General features: G+C 36.8%; 1 protein-coding gene across 1 annotated transcript; it reads right to left on the bottom strand.

Annotated features, from left to right (window-relative positions):
- Window positions 1-3,444: 3,444 nt before the first annotated feature.
- Window positions 3,445-5,209, bottom strand: LOC141340852 (uncharacterized). Its single transcript, XM_073845944.1, has 2 exons — window positions 5,198-5,209; window positions 3,445-4,119 (listed from the first exon to the last, which is right to left on the bottom strand). The coding sequence occupies exons 1-2, from the start codon at window positions 5,207-5,209 to the stop codon at window positions 3,445-3,447; spliced, it is 687 nt and encodes a 228-aa protein (XP_073702045.1).
- Between the last annotated feature and the right edge of the window lie 12,011 nt (window positions 5,210-17,220).

Genomic DNA, 17,220 nt, shown 5'->3' with positions numbered 1-17,220 from the left:
GTGGCAAATTTCAGAAAATCTGAACGAAGTGGATTTGGACATCTGGCATGACATCAGGTGTTTTATATTGTTTGAATAGTGACATTAGCGCCCTCTGTCGTCTGTTAAAGGAATAGTTCACTTTCAGAACAAAAATGTACAGATAATGTACTCACCCCATTGTCATCCAAGATGTTCATGTTTTTCTTTCTTCAGTCGTAAAGAAATGGTGTTTTTTGAGGAAAACATTTCAGGATTCCAGCAGAGCTGGCATTTACAGGTGAGTGTGTTTCTGTCCTCAAACTACACTATTATATTCACAAACTCATGATCTGATGGTGTTTTATTTGTTCAGGACAGGTGTCTGATAGTAGGTCCATCAGAACCTCAAAGACTGATCGATCCTGTTATTTCTGTCTCATCTGATCGTCTCGTCACGTCTCGCTGTGTGAATCTGAATCATGAGATCATCTGTGATTCTGCTGATGGAGTAAATCACCTCAATATCCCACTTAACACTAATCTGTTTTCATTTTTAACCCTTTATGAACATTATACATAATTCTCTAATGCTTCCTTCTTTAATTCCAGCGTCATTTCAATATAGTGACTGCATTCAGAGGTGAGAGGAACAGTAAAACACATAAGTGTGTCCTGATTGAGATCAAACTCTGTGTTGAACTGAATCTTCTGTGAATCTTCAAGTGAATGATGATGATTGTGAAGGTGTTTTTCAGTCAGGAACGAAACTGCAGTGACTCAAAAATCAGGTGAGTTTCAGCTGATAAATGTCTGATTATTCACTAATGAAACACTGCAGATCTGATTCACACTCAATCCAGTTTCAACAATCTTTACTCTCACATTGGCTCGCATTTATCACCAATGTGTGTGTGTGTGTGTGTGTGTGTGTGTGTGTGTACCTGGTATTCATCACGTTGTGGGGACCCCACAAAGATAGGAATACCAGTAAATTTTGACCTTGTGGGGACATTTCTCAGGTCCCCATGAGGAAACAGGCTTATAAATCATGCACAATGAGTTTTTTTGAGGAAGTAAAAGTGTGCACAATCTCCTGTGAGGGCTAGGTTTAGGTGTAGGGTAGGTGTAGGGCCATAGAAAGTACGGTTTGTACAGTATAAAAACCATTATGCCTATGGAATGTCCCCATAAAACATGTAAACCAGTGTGTGTGTGTGTGTTTAAGATAATCTTAATGAAGAGACTCTCCAGCACTCAGGTGAAACTATTTATTTTATATCAATCAGTCATGTTTTAAAATACTTACATTAAGATCACATTAAGATTATGAAACGTAAACCTGTGTGGTTTGTGCTTTCTAAAACTGTTCACTTATATTGTTACTGAACAGCTGATTGTATATTTCGTCATTTCCTGTATAGATCAGTGGCTGTTATTTTATTCATCTTCCTTACCATCATCTTGATTTGTTTCTTGTGGCGGGAAAATAAACTCAGGTGAGAAGTGAGTGTTTAATTTGTCAGAAAGCCTCTAGTCACTAAATAATGATTTATATGATTGTTAGAAACAAAGAGTAATATAAGTGAAAACACTGTTAATGATTTGATCTTTTTTAACAGACCATTACGCTTCTGATATAAAGTCATATTATATTTATATTTATTTATGTAATCTGTGGCCTAAGCTGTAAAATCTCTCTATAAAAAGAAAATAGTTTGATGAATATAGCAGTATTTAATAATCTACTTCAATCTGTTGTCAGATGCTTTCAGAATGTATTTCCGCACAATGATTCAGAAAAAAATGTGAGTGAATCAAGAGAAAGAAAGACTTAAACTGAGTTTGACTGGATCACATTAACATTTACATTTCATTTGAGACTCTGTGAATCTTCATCTGCTGAATCTGATTCTCTCAGGGATCCTGAAACTGGTGTCCAAATGCAGCTCAGATCTGTTGAACCTGATTCACCGAATTGATTTGTGTTGAGAAGATGGACATGGAGCTGTTTAACTGCTCAGATTCAAAGTATTAGTCTTCAATTTGGTCTCAAAGAATCAGAAGAATACTGCTGATCTTGTGTTTAGATTAGTGTAACATTTGAACCCCCTTTACTCTCATAGTTTTAGCTCATTCATACTGTTTTAAAGTAGTTTTTAATGGTTTCGCTGTAAAGGAATTTAGCTTTTAATTCCTGGAGACAAGACAGTATTTCAATCATTGGTTGATTCTGTATTCAGTTTAAATGTAATGCAGTTGCTGCTGTAATAAAAATAAATGATGTTCAAAAGATGTGGTATTTAAACCATTATTATTTCTAAATATCATGAAATGCAGTTTTGATAGGGACAATGCATTCTAATGAACATTTGAATAAAATATAGAATGTATGTAAGCTGAATTATAGCAACATTGATAATTTATATTCACAGACCCTAGACAGGTACAAACAATAACACATCAAATATACATACAAACTTCATACAGAAAACAAAATACTCCAAAACAATTTACACTTACACAACTGATTTGTTATGAGCCACTGCCAAAACTGCCACTGATTTTTGAAAGTATGATAAGGCGGTATGGCACCTCACAATCTCCTCCAATGACAGACCTGGTACCAATATCATAATCTGTTTTATGAGGTGTGGCAAGACCACAACGTACTTTAAAAATATTTCAGGCATATTTAGATTTTTTTTTTAATTTTCTAAATAAATTGTGTGGTTTTTTTTAAAGAATGTTACAATAGTTAAAGAAAAATTGTTTGTTATCTAGCAATTTTATTGATTTTGTATTTTGTTGTTGTTGTTTAATAGTAAATATAATTTGGTAAGCCAGTCCTGAACATTTTCCATAGCAGTAGTTAAGGTGATTGAACCCTCCTCTCAATTAGTTACAAAGGTGAAAATTACTATATCATCTGCATACATGTGAACATTTACATCTGTACATACTCCAGGTAAATCAATATTATAATAAAATAAGTCCCAAGATAGAGCCTTGTGGAACCCCAGTGGGGCAATCAAGGTAAGATGACTTTGTACCATCAATACACATATGTTGTTTCCTATTTAAAAAGATAAGATTTTATCAGAATTATTTAAGTCTTCCAAAAATGTTAATTTGGCTAAAAGAACCTGGTGGTTCAACTACGTCATATGCCTTCTTTAGAACCAACAGCACCAGTATATGCACTTTTATTTAGTAGGCATTTGACTCTCAACAAACAATTAGCTGATTTAAACATATGAAAAACCATAACCCCAAAAATGGGGACAGAAGTGGACAAAAGAGACTGTGAAACAGAGGCTGTTTATTTGTGATCCGATCAACCAAAACAATTTTTAAACCCAGGACCAAATCTGCTGCTAAGGTATTTTTAACTCTATCTTTTTGGTGTTATTACATGAATCCTAAGATGTTTCTTGTCTGTGAAACTTTCCACAATTCCACACTGATGACATAAAAACAGTTATTTCACATGTGACGGCGCATGTGGTATTTAAGGCCTGCTTTATATCTGAAACGCCTTCCACAGTGGCCACATTTAAATGGGTTTTCTCCAGTGTGAACTCTCATGTGCCGGTTAAGGGATCCTTTTTGGTTGAAACTCTTTCCACATTGCTGGCAGGTGAAAGGCTTTTCTCCTGTGTGAACTCTTATGTGCTCTTCAAATCGTCGTTTATGATTAAACCTCTTTCCACACTGAGGACATGTGAAGGGTTGCTTCCCAGAGTGGATTCTCATGTGGTCTTCAAAGTGTTGGTTTCGATGGAAACTCTTTCCACACTGAGGGCATGTGTAGGGATTCTCTCTGTGAGTTCTCAAATGGACTTCAAGGTTTTCATGTTGATCAAAACCCTTTCCACACTGATCACACATGTAGGGCTTCTCTCCATTGTGAATTCTCATGTGTCTGTTAAAGCTTCCTTTTTGAGTGAAACTTACTCCACACTGTTGGCAGGTGAAAAGGCTCATTCCAGTGTGAACTGTCATGTGGGAGTTAAGGTTTCCTTTCCTGTTGAAACTTCTTCCACACTGTGGGCAGGTGTAAGGCTTCTCTCCAGTGTGAACACTCATGTGGGCTTCAAGGTTTCCATTATAACTGAAACACTTTCCACATTGTTGGCACGTATAACTACTCCTCCCTGTCTTTTGGTTCATTTTTCTTGAGGAAGTAATTTCACTTTGTGAGCAACTTAAAGATTTTTCTCCAGTTATAAAATCATGTTGATCCTTATATTGACTTTTGTCTTTCATTCCATTCAGTTCTTGACTCTCCTCTTTCAGCACAATCGGGTCTAATGTGAAAAAAGACAAATAAAAATTAACACCAATTTAATGGCACAAAGCAACAGATTAAAACATTAACATTAGCAAAACATTAAGCATCAAAACCAGCGGCATATACCCACTTCTTTATCAGGGGGCTTTGCGCATACCCACTTCTAAATCCCCTCTGATGCGAATCATTCAGTAGTGTCCCGCATTAGCCAAAATCATGACAGTGCACCACATGAATAGCTAATTCAATCATATGTGAATAAATGCAAAAGTCCCTTACAAACACCAACTAAAGACAGTTACGTGGTCAGGACCAGGGTGTTGAAATATGTTTGATGATTGCTTCTGATGCACCTTGTTCTGTCCCCCAACCCCAGTCAGAGGATGCAGACAGTGACAGAGATGCTGCCTGTTCATATGTGAGAGCATGTAAGGGGAGGTGCGCAGAGTGGTAAAATATTAAATAATTAGTGATTTACTACTTTAGTGAATTACTACTTTAAATCCATATATTATAATGTAACTGTAAATCAATATGGTAAAAATTAAATTAAGTAGGCTGTTACAATCAGAAATTTCTGGTGAATCCCTGTAAACTTTTCAGTCCAAGGATCCTGCAAGCAAATACATTCAAACCGTATTTCAAAACGGCTTTAATACTGAGAAATACAGAGAGAACCTGTGTGTATTTGGCTTTAAAGCACAAGAGTTTTTTACTGGATGCTGGTGCTTTAGATGTGCTCCTCAGTGGTTAGGTTACAAATGACCTGCTTGTGCCATCTGATTGTGGCTACACTTCTCTTCTAGTCCTATTAGATCAGTGTTGTATATGCACACATGCTTTCCAATGGTGCGTTCACACCGGACGCGACTTGCGCGTAGTTGAACGCTTGAACATTTGAGTTTACTCGCGTCATTCGCGCGTGACATTTTCTTCACAGCAGACGTGAATTTGCATCATGGGAGGGGCTTCTGCCACTCGTCAGCGGGAAAGTAGTTGTAAAATAGGTGAATGAGCTCAATTTGCCAGCTTTAGCTTGCTTGTAGTCTCAATATGTATGTATATGTAGGTCAAATTGAGTAAAGAGCGTTTTTTAAAACTTACCAGATTGTCCGACCTCTTCACTCACTTTCTTCCTAGCAAGATCCTTTTTATTCATGTTTCTACAAAAGTCCAAAGATGTATTGTACAGCTCCGAGTATCCACAGACAGCAACAGTGATTTTGTCCTCCGTTGTTGTTTCTGATTTCTGCCTCCGTCACTACTAGAGCAAGCTCCTGATTGGTTAACGCGGCGCGGATTTTCGCCAAAGTTCAGATTTTTGTCGCTTGAAACGCTCAATGCGCGCCGCCTCATTCGCGCGTTTCGCGCCGCAGGAATGCTATTCGAGTCTTTGCATTGACTTAACATGTAAATCACTCGAGCTTGCCGCTTCATTCGCGTCCGGTGTGAACGCACCATAACGGTGCGTTCACACTACAGCGTCAAATTTGTGCTCAGTGCCGCTGGCAACGCTACAACGCCACTGCTTTGGGGTGTGTCAAATTTAGGGCAGAGCACGCCTCTGAAAAACAATGTTCACACCCTATTTACGTTCCATTGTCTTCTTTTAACGGCGGTTCGCAAACAAAACTTTAGCGTATAATAACAACATGCAAAGTACATTTACTTTTGCGTAACTTTTTCAATTTTGCGCTCGAAATTTGCATAAAGTTGAGGAATGCCCAACCTTTTGACGCTCTCAGCCGCTCTCAACGCTTTCTCCGCAACACTTCCAATCCCAAAATGCACCACACGGCCGTTTACGCTCAACTTCCACATGAATGAATTGAAAACGCTCACTACGTGCCAGTGTGAACGCACCGTAAGGGCTCTTTGCACTTCTTAGGGTCAATATCTGCTTAGTTCCACAACCCTAACATTGTAAACCATTATCAGATGGTAATCGTTTTCCACTTCTGTAAAAATAAATTTACATGGCACCTCAGTGATAACACTCAGATTTGATTGTGGATTATTCATGGTGGAGAAGCAAGTTCAGTGATCCTATAATCCTGGGAGTCACATGATTGTCTGTTAAAATGTTAAAAATAAATAAAATGTCATATGCTTGGAATAATAAGAATAATTTCCTATTTTTAATATCCTATTTATTATTTGATTATTTAAATTTCTTGTCTAAAAACCAGAAAAACAGATGTGCTATAGTTGAAATCTCTCAAAATGATGGATGTCATAAAAATGTGGAGATTCGCAGAAATAAGTTACTGCATCTTCTTATTTCCTTCAAGACTTCTCAGCTTCCATTCTTCATAAACACAAAATGTTTGGTGGAGTGAAGAAACATCTGAAATTCACCAGTGCTGAAATATGGGCAAATCTAGCCTGCCCTTCTCAACGTCAATCTATAGATGTTATGTAAGGTACATTATTTAATCATGAAGGGTATTGTGCATGGGGACACAGTTGCTTTAATGAATGTCTACTGGTAAATGGTCTTGCAAATGTTCTCTGTAAAGTAAAAACTGATAGTTAGGGGCATTTAGGCAATTCAACTAGTCAAATAACTGCATAAATTATATATAAATATTATATAAATTAATTACTTGAATATATATTTATATTATATATTTAGGGTGACCTAATATAAGGTCTGTTCCACCTTTAATATTAAGCATAAGAACCATTTCAAAAGACTTCCATGTGTAGTTATTTATTTCATTTGCAAAGATTTTACTCAGCCATTTACATTGCAGAATGAAATGAGACATGACTCTTTAAACAGAGTTCAAATCAGAGCACTAAAATGAGAGTAGAAATTGACATTTTAAGAGCACTTGAAGAAAAAAATTTAGAAAATGTACAGGACAAAGTAATTCAGCTTTGAGAATGAAAACCAACCTGTTTGTTCATCAGTATCTTCATGTTTGACTCTGAATGCTTCTTCAATCTTCATGTCTTCAATCTCCTTTTTAATAAATGCCATCTTTATAATAGTGTGTCACATGGACAGCAGTTTTTCTGTGTGTTTGGACACTTTGTCCTGTTTGAGATTAAAATAATTAACAGAAAGAAAGAAAAAACTAAATATATGGGTCAACTAGGAGTCGGTCAGTCAGAGTGATAGTCAATGACCTTGAATCACGTGATTAGCTGAAAACAGAAAACTTTGACCATAAATAATAATAATAACAATAATAATAAACAAATGAATAAAAGAACAAAAAATACACATTTAGTTTTGATCAATATTATAGTTATTTAATAATTTAATATAGAGATTACACTTTCAAAAATGCTATTCATTGTAAAAATTGTCATTGAATATCTTACTTTTGACTACAAGGCTTGTTCTCTTTGCATTTACACTGTTTTGAGCAACAGGAGTCGGCGATTCGAGCGATTCAAAACAGTGAATCATTTTGCGAATCATTTGACTCAATTGACTCGGCGTTTCAAAAAGCACCGTTTCTTCATCAGTACGTGCCAGTGACGGATTACGATGAACTGACTCACGATATAGGGAGAGAAATGGGACGCACCGTTTCTGTTATTATTGTGTGAATGAGGTTTAACTCAAAATAGCATTCATTAATGTTAGATAGTGTATTATAATGCTAATCAATAATAATAAATCAACTTACTTCGCTTGTAAAAACTATAAAGTATACGGAACGTGTTGTATCGATTTAAACACTTTAGATAATTAAAAACATAAACCTGTCTTCAGCTGATTCTAGACGCAGGAGCGCGGCGCGGCCTTGTGACGTCACACCACCAGATCAAAATAAAAGTCCTGTTAACACATTGCTGTGTCTACAATCTCAAATGTGCTTGTTTATAGAAAGAAAGCACACACAAATAATAAACCATATTCCAGAGGTATTCAGAGTTTTATTCTTGGTGAAATACACATCTAAAATATGCTGTCTGATAACAAAAGAGTCTGTACCACATTTAATATGTAAGACTATAAAAGGCAAAAAAAATGCATGTTTGATATTTAATTTTTTTTTAAAGCTAACTAAACAAATAAACAGCCAAACAAATGTATTCATAATTATATTTCCTATTTATGGTACATGTATGTGTGTATATATTTTATAAGCAATTATAAACATTTTTATAAAAAAAATATTAAAGCATTTACAGACTATTTTACAGATTATTTTCACTATTTTATTGCTTTTTGTTCCATAGAAAACTGTATACTATCAATAAAATAATGTTTTTTGTTTTGTTTTGTTTTGTTTTGTTTTTTTTTTAGTGGGAGAACTTATATTTGTGCATAGGAAATTTTGCATCAAAAAAAAAAAAAAAAAAAGATTTATCATAATTTGTCCACAAGATACCAAATAATACATATTTCCATGAATGATTATCAGTATTTTGTACAATAAAATCAAAGAAATGTAGCCAAAATAGTTTTCCACAAGGGCAATGCCAAAATAATATACAATTGTTTTAAGGCAACTGACACAAAAGGAGAAACTAAAATCAATATTAGTTAAATAATTAAATATTGATAAGCTATTAGCAAAACCTTTTTCCAAACAATATTGTATGTCAATTGATTGCAGTATGAATAAACATAAGGCAAAGACACAATGACTTGTTAAAATAAAGCTTTTAAATAAGTTGTGTGATGTTTATCCTTAAGTCTCAAGACATTTTGTGAAATTTTCCTTGTTTACAGTTGGTTGAAAATCCGTTAATGTGTGGTGTGCTGTCTTTGTCACATCGCAGCACAACACACATTATAAGAGCAAAACAGTTAAATCTAGAAATTTTTTTGTCCTCATGTTTGTGGTCTCTTTGGCCCCGTTTACACTGCAGGTCCAATTTGTTGCCAGCATCAGATTTTTTGGACTGTTTACATTGTATTTCAGTTGTGACCCATATCTGATTTGTGTTTATACTTGCTATACCATCTGAAATATCAAGCATACTCAAAGGTTTTTTTTTGCACCACACAGCAGCCAAGATGGGAGCATATTGTGGCAGGCTTTAACAAGGAGCAGTGGGTCCAATAGTCAATGACTTCTGTAAAAGCCATGTGAGACAAGCTGCGCGAGTACATCCAGCTTCCACAGCAGAACATCATAAGAGATTTCAAACACCACTGGGGGATAACGGTCATCGCTCCGTCTGAGGACCATACTGACTACTTTAATCGAAAGGGACGGCATTCTGTGATTTTGCAAGCTGTTGTGGACCACAGATTTTGGTAAGCACTGTAATTAAAAAATAATTACACACATTTTGTGAAATATATTGCCTTCTGTTAAGGTTATCTATAAGCTAGTGTGCTTCAAAACAACAACAAAATTTGCGTTTACAAGATATGAGAATTCAAAGCGTACTGTCTTCTCATTTCCGCCAATATGAATCAACGATTTTGATGATACGTAAGAGTCCATAAATGGGAGTGCTCGTGTTTATTTTTTCCCCCTGTTCGCTCTTGTTCGTTCTTTCCTCTGCCAATCTTTAGGCTGCATCCTGTGACTGCTGATTGGCTCAGTAAGCTGTCAATCAATGAAGTTTCTACCGGCAAAGTTAAAAGGATGCTGGAAGGATTGAATGCAGAGCGCTGTTTTGTTTTTTGCTTCCGTACTTTTGTGGTTTTTGCTTGTCTTTGTGTTTTTTGATTTATGTCGAAATTCTTTTGTGTTTTGTTTGACTTCTAGTAAACCTCACCACCTTTCGATTCATTGTTTTGCTTTGTTGTTACTTTGATTTGGATGCCGTTGCTCTCTGAGCCTTGTTGAGCTAACGCTATGTGAATGTTTACTCTTTACCCAAGAGGAAGGTGGATAGGGAAGACGTTGTACGACTTCCATTGTGCAACACTTAGTCAATGCTGTGTATAGAGACCCCAGGTAAAAGGTGAACGCCACCCCCTGTACCCCATTAATCAAACCCATGACTAGCAGCATTGCTAGCACCCTGTTCTACTAGTTGAACTACTACAACACCAAAAATTATCATAATCATTAAGGTGTACTCTTCTACAGTTAATTAAAAAAGAGATAAGACTAAATTTAACCTTTTAAATTTGTGCTTCATGCCATGGCGAAGGGTTATGAGGACATAACCCCCATTTTCTGATGGATGAGATCGGTTTGACCATCTCACAACCTTTTATCTTCTTGGATCCTTTTTTTTGGGATAACACCTTCAAAATGTTTGTCACCCTCAATCTAAACAGCCATGCAAAAACAATGTCTGAAACTACGAAAAGGGCAACTTAATTAAATTAAAACATAAATGTAGTACTCTCTTTAACAATAAATGATAGAGACAGAGACAAGAGTTAGTGGTTGCCCAAGCTATTTGTTGTCTGAGGATGCGCCGACGTTGTCATGATAACTCTACTCAATAAACTGTCACCAGAATTTAGAAAATGCAGCTGGACTGTTCAGTGCAAACTTAACACACATTAAAGTAACTTAAATTGAATTCATATATACATGTAAAAAGAAATAGACATAGTATAGATACGAAATAAATATATACAAACAATTAAATATTTTTATGACCCAAACTATACAGGGCGTTTACATAAATAAATCCCTCTCCAAATAAATAAATATTTTTTTGTTTGTTTGTTTGTTTGTTCTTTTCTCATTCTGTATTATGCAACAAAGGTATGGCATATCCTCCACAATGTGGTAAATATACAGTTTTTGTTTTCAAGTCCTGAAAACATGCCCTTTGTAGTAGCTGTGTTGTAGCCATGCTGCGGATACTGCCAATGAAATCAACGTCCAGGAGTTTAGACTGGCAAGGCTTTTCAAAGAGGTTGAAGGTTTGGTCATCTGGATAGATGCTGCAAAACAATTTGCTATCTGTTTTTTTGTCAGTCACAAAAGCTTCACTGCCATCTTGGAGCAAAAAGCAGCTGTCCCCCTGCTTTCCTGACACTGGCTGCCTGCAGGTGAGTTTTACTTCTGTTTCATATTTTTTGTGCATGTTCCTTCTCAGCTCTCCAAAGGGCTATGGCTGGCCTTGACAAGCTTCTTGATGGTTTTAAGCTGGTTCTCAAAAGGGAAATAAGATATATCATTTAATGAAAAATCAAAATGTGCAACTTCTTTGTGGAGGTGCTTCATGGCATGCACATTGTAGACAGTGAAATAATTTCCATAGACCTCTTTCCATTTAGAGCTATTGATGACAAAGTGATTGACGAGGTCTGCTGTATGTGGCAGGAAGTGGTTTCTCCGGTCACGATCTGCAGTAAGAAGGATCAACATTCCAATTGTCAGGCGAAGGAAATGGAGGTACAATTCCAGGTCCACAATTCCACAGAGTACCAGTGGTTTTCTATCTCTCCAACTCTTGAAAGGATCTGTGTTTTCCTTGCTATCTCACTGGGCATTGTGTTCCTCAATCTAATGAGTTCACTGGAGAGTTCAGCTCTCTGTCTCGGAGAGAGCCTACGAGGATTAGCGGCCCTGCACAGATAATAAAGGATGCGTCTCACTAATCCAAGGCAAACAATGTGCATATAATCAAGCACAAAAGAGCTAACACATGGAATGCCTGCTCTGATCAGTGGTGTCTTTGGTTAAACTTTTCATCTGACCTGCTAGAGAATGTATCTTTGCTGTTGAATACTAATTTGTCCAACCATTCACCCTCCTCTTCACACCTCTCACAGCTGTGGTATCCAGTGTGATGGTAGATAATGCCTTGTGTGTTGCAAATGGCAAAGTCCATATTAGACTTAAAAATTTCATAGTTCTCGTGCAAATGGAAACGCAAGCAGTTAATGCAAGTGTTTGTGTCACGTTGGGAAGGAGGAGATCTGGGTCCAAATACAGGAAAGTATATATTTAATTGAACAATAAATAAACAAAACAAAAGGCCAACACGACTAGAATCAAAGATCAAAATAAACAGAACTGAAACACAATCTAGAGCAGGATCAAAACACAGAGAAACACACACGACGACAATGCAGCCAGAATGAGGAGTGAGACATGAGCAGCTTTAAAGTCTGTAATAGTGAACAGGTGTGAGTTGAGACGAGTGTAACGATCACAAGACAGGTGTATACAATCAGGGAAGTGCAGTGCAAGGGAAGGGGAAACAGCGACCTCAGGTGGCTGAGGGAAACCCACAGCCCAGAGTCATGTCAGTTTGCAGTTGGAAACTTTTCTCTCTGTGAAGTATCCCACGGTGAAGTATCAACAGGGTGTAAGAATTCAATTGATGGCTGTGGCTTTAATCCAACTGAGGGAAGAGCACTGCATCCAGTTACAAATGTAAGAATTTTCTGTGGCGTGCAGTAGGGCTGGGCGATTTGGCCTAAAATCAAAATCTCGATTAATTGAACATTTTAACCCGTTTACGATTAATGAACGATTATTTTATTCATTTATACAATTATATTTAAATATTTTTTTTTTTGCCCTCATAGTTCACTGACAAGTTTTGTACAGTAAATATGCTCACATATTACAAGTGAGAGATTTTTGAATGAAGGGTGCACACACTAACTACTATCTATGATTATTTATTGAACATTAGTGTCGAACAACTGAAATTAAAGAATACATTGATTAAAACGAAAAGTCACATTTTTCTTAAATTAGTGAAAATAAATAACTTGCAATTAAATTATTTATAAAATAATAATAAATATTAAAAGTAGAAAATAAGCAGTATCTCTTCTAAATAAAATTACTCTTACGTGACTCCACACGCAGTAGTGTTTTTAAAGGGAAAGTAATTGAAATAATTGACCTGGAAAAATTTGATCGATTATAGGTTCTGAATGTCGATTTCGATTACTTTTCGATTAATCGCCCAGCCCTAGCGTGCAGCTAGAGGTGCCCTCTCTGAAAAGAATGAATAAATAAATAAATAAATATGAAAAGGCTCAGTAATTAGATCAGGGGTGTCCAATCCTGGTCCTGGAGGGCCGGCATCCTGCGGATTTTAGCTTGTACCCTAATTAAGCACACAAACCAACTAATTAATGTCTTATTAGGCATGCTAGAATCTTCCAAACAGGTGTGCTGAAGCAAGTTTGGAGCTAAACTAAGGACACCAGCACTCCAGGACAGAGTCTGGACACCCCTGCTTTAGCACAAAAAGAAAAAACAAGGAATAACACTCTTGTTGGATGGCATGTTCTCATTGTTCAAGCCTATTTTGGAGCCTAATTACTAAAGAAACTAAGCCAAAGTAAATCAGAAAACCCGTTTTTTTTTTTGTGTGTGTGTGTTTTTTTTTTGTGTGTGTGTTAATGGTGCATACGGTTTTAGGGCTTTACAGTTCCTAATATACAAGAAACCACCACCTTTCCACTGAGTCCAATTACTTACCTTCTGCATCTAGAAGGTAGTCTCTCCAGAATGCAACTATGGTGTTTTCTTCTGCCTGCTTGTTACTTCCAGCAGTGGAGTAGCAAATATCGAATAATTGATCAAGGGCTTCTGCCGTAAGTGGCTGTGGTGGGCTGAAAAATAGGGGTCTGAAGGCCTCTTTGTGTTTTAACAACAGCCTCCAACAGTCCTAGAGTCCTCAGGCCCTCCTTAAGTCTTCAAGAACAAAAAGAAAATACTTTTGAAATGCTACAAAAAGCTGTTGGAAAAGTGTTATAAGTGTCTTTGACAAACAAAAAATATATTCTGATAAAGAATCTGTTAGTCATTATAAAATGAAAAAAATAAATGATTCAAGAGGGTACAAAATAACACATTTTAAGTACATATTAATTTGCATGTACATTGTGATAAGAGAGACTTTATTTCAGGAATCTTAATTCAACTTGTAATGTACAGTGGGGCAAAAAAAGTTAAGCCACCGATTGTGCAAATTCTCCCACTTTAAAAGATGAGAGAGGCATGTAATTTTCATCATAGCTATACCTCAACTATGAGAGACAAAATGAGAAAAAAAAAAAAATCCAGAAAATCACATTTTAAATAATTTATTTGCAAATTATGGTGGAAAATTAGTATTTGGTTACCTACAAACAAGCATGATTTCTGGCTCTCACAGACCTGTAATTTCTTCTGTAAGAGGCTCCTCTGTCCTCCACTCGTTACCTGTATTAATGGCTCCGGTTTGAACTCGTCATCAGTTTAAAACACACCTGTCCACAACCTCAAACAGTCACAATTCAAACTCCACTATGGCCAAGACCAGAGAGCTGTCAAAGGACACCAGAAACAAAATTGTAGACCTGCACCAGGCTGGGAAGACTGAATCTGCAATAGATAAGTAGCTTGGTGTGAAGAAATCAACTGTGGGAGCAATTACTAGAAAATGGAAGACATACAAGACCACTGATAATCTCCCTCAATCTGGGGCTCCACTTAAGATCTCACCCCGTGGGATCAAAATGATCACAAGATCGGTGAGCAAAAATCCCAGAACCACACGGGGGGACCTAGTGAATGACCTGCAGAGAGCTGGGACCAAACTAACAAAGGCTACCATCAGTAAAACACTACTCCACCAGGGACTCAAATCCTGCAGTGCCAGACGTGTCCCCCTGCTTAAGATAGTGCATGTCCAGGCCTGTCTGAAGTTTGCTAGAGAGCATTTGGATGATCCAGAAGAGGATTGGGAGAATGTCATATGGTCCAAAATAGAAACCAAAATAGAACTTTTTGGTAAAAACTCTACTCATCGTGTTTGGAGGAGAAAGAATGCTGAGTTGCATCCAAAGAACACCATACCTACTGTGAAGCATCAGTCATCATGAATAAATCACGGCTGAAGGGGTTGCAGGCACTCTGCTTTGCGTCGTGCCTAACAACGCCCTTCAGCCGTGATTTATTCACAATACAGCATGGCCTCTTGTACCTTACTGCTTAAATAAATATATTTTATTTTTAAATAAAAGCATGTCAGTTTTCCTACATCTTGACACTTTCTACAGTTCTACACTTTCACAGTTCTACAAATGTTGACATTTTAATGGCTGAACAAATGCTTTTTTGGTTATCAAATACTTTATATTTACAGTTTGAAGTGTTGGAAAAAATTCAAGCATGTGAATGTCCTTGAATTTCAGGCTGTACGAATCCAAAAATTAATAACGTAAAAACATTTGACTTATTTTGCCTCAACCTACCGTGGTTACAGTCAGCGTTAGCACATTTAGTACTAAGACATGTTCTAGAACTAGTTAGTTGATGGCACAATGTTTATCCTGGTTTCCATGTTAGTGCTGATTAAACTGACATCTGCGATCTGTAACAGAGCATTCTGCTCTGAATTTGAATGCTTCACATTTGATCTCACAGCGATGTTATTAATTCTGTGGCAAGTTCAAACACTTATTCACTGGATCTCTCAGCGCTGTGTAGTGACGATGCCATGTGATCGAGATCGGCCCGCAAGCTTGCACTGACACTGTTCTTTTTGGGCTGAGCTCAGCTGATAAATGGTCCGTGCTCTGCAGTACAAAATGAGTGGCATAATTTTGTTTCACTTTCATTTTGTTTGCCATATGCATCAGAAATGTCAGCACTTATCAGTTGGACAATAACCTGGACCTTCAATAAAATGTGCTCATATTATGAAAAAAGGCCACAAAATGTCTGCAGTCTGGAGCCCAGTTAGCTTGACAGTATCATAACTAAAACTTACTAGCAGCTTGTCAAAGTACAGTAGCTTTCCTATCTGTCAGTCTTTCAACCTATTAAACACTTTACCTTTAAAAAAGTACTTAAGTAAATCTTCAAACTATTTCAAACTTACGTTCTAAAGTATAGCTCTTAAAAATACATTTTCTGGTTAGGCTTTCGTGAGCCAATCTCAAAATTGGAACTTTTATATATAGATTAATGTGAAAAATGTGAATACCCTCTTGTACAATTTGTACATTTTGATCTCTTACCTTCTGAAGCATCTGTCTTACTTCCCAATCCTCTATTTCTTCAATATCAGCAGAAGGTGTGGGACAGTGTGAGATGAGACTGTAAAGTCTTCCAGAAAAGAAAGTTGGAGTAATTTCAGCATGGATTATGGATATTATGTCTCCTGCCTGCACAGCTTAAATATAAACAAACAAAACAAGTACCCCAAGACACCAAAGACAAATGTTTCACTTCTTCAGGTCCGCAAAAGTACTGGCTGTTTTTTAGCTCTGCAATCATCAGCCTAAAAAACTCCCTTGTGGGGCCTCCATCATCCACTGCTCCTTCTCCTGTGTTTTCCGCATCAACAAATACAACATTCAGCCTTTTTTTCCGGTAAAAAATTAGGCCGACTGAATGCTCTCATGGCGCTTGATAGCACAATGTCTCGCATTACATTTATGTAATTAGAAAATGGTGCAGGTGCAGCATCCAGCTGGTTCTCCAGCCTCCACAAAATAGTTTCCAAATCTGGCCTGTAAGGAAATGTTTACATTTTACAAAGTTATAGTTCACCTAGGCTCAAATCACTAAGGGGACATTCCATAGGCGTAATGGTTTTCATACTGTACAAACCATATTTTCTATGGCCCTACACAGGCGCGGCGGCAGGATTTAATCTTTGGATGGGCCGTAGTAATTTTGGGTGGGCCTTAATTTAACGAGTCTATATCTTCAATATAAAATGTATATAACAAGCAGGTATACACAAACTATACCAAAGTTAAACTCCTTTTCCCTATCTTTGGATTGTGAATATTGCAGGCAGAGCGATAGAGAATTATATTTGGTATATATTTGGTAAACTCCATTTACAGCAGCGGCGCACGCACTGTTAATTCCCTGAACGTTCCATTCGGAACACGTTATTCTTTACCGGAATAAAAGAAAATTTCAGATCCACTTCTTTTTTTTTTTTTCAGCTTTCAGTACAAAATGCAATTAAAACAATCCGATGAGACAGTGAATGAATTTGCATTTTAAACACTCGGAACCCTCTTTGTAAGTGACGTGGCAGAATTGACTAGTTTTATGTGAATTTAATGGCAATGTATAGAAAAAGAAAGTATAGTGTTTTAAATGTAC

Source organism: Garra rufa, chromosome 1, assembly GCF_049309525.1.
Source record: "Garra rufa chromosome 1, GarRuf1.0, whole genome shotgun sequence".
Taxonomy (NCBI): Eukaryota; Metazoa; Chordata; class Actinopteri; order Cypriniformes; family Cyprinidae; genus Garra; species Garra rufa.
Note: the sequence above shows the minus strand (reverse complement) of the source record. Positions and strands in the feature narration are given on the sequence as shown.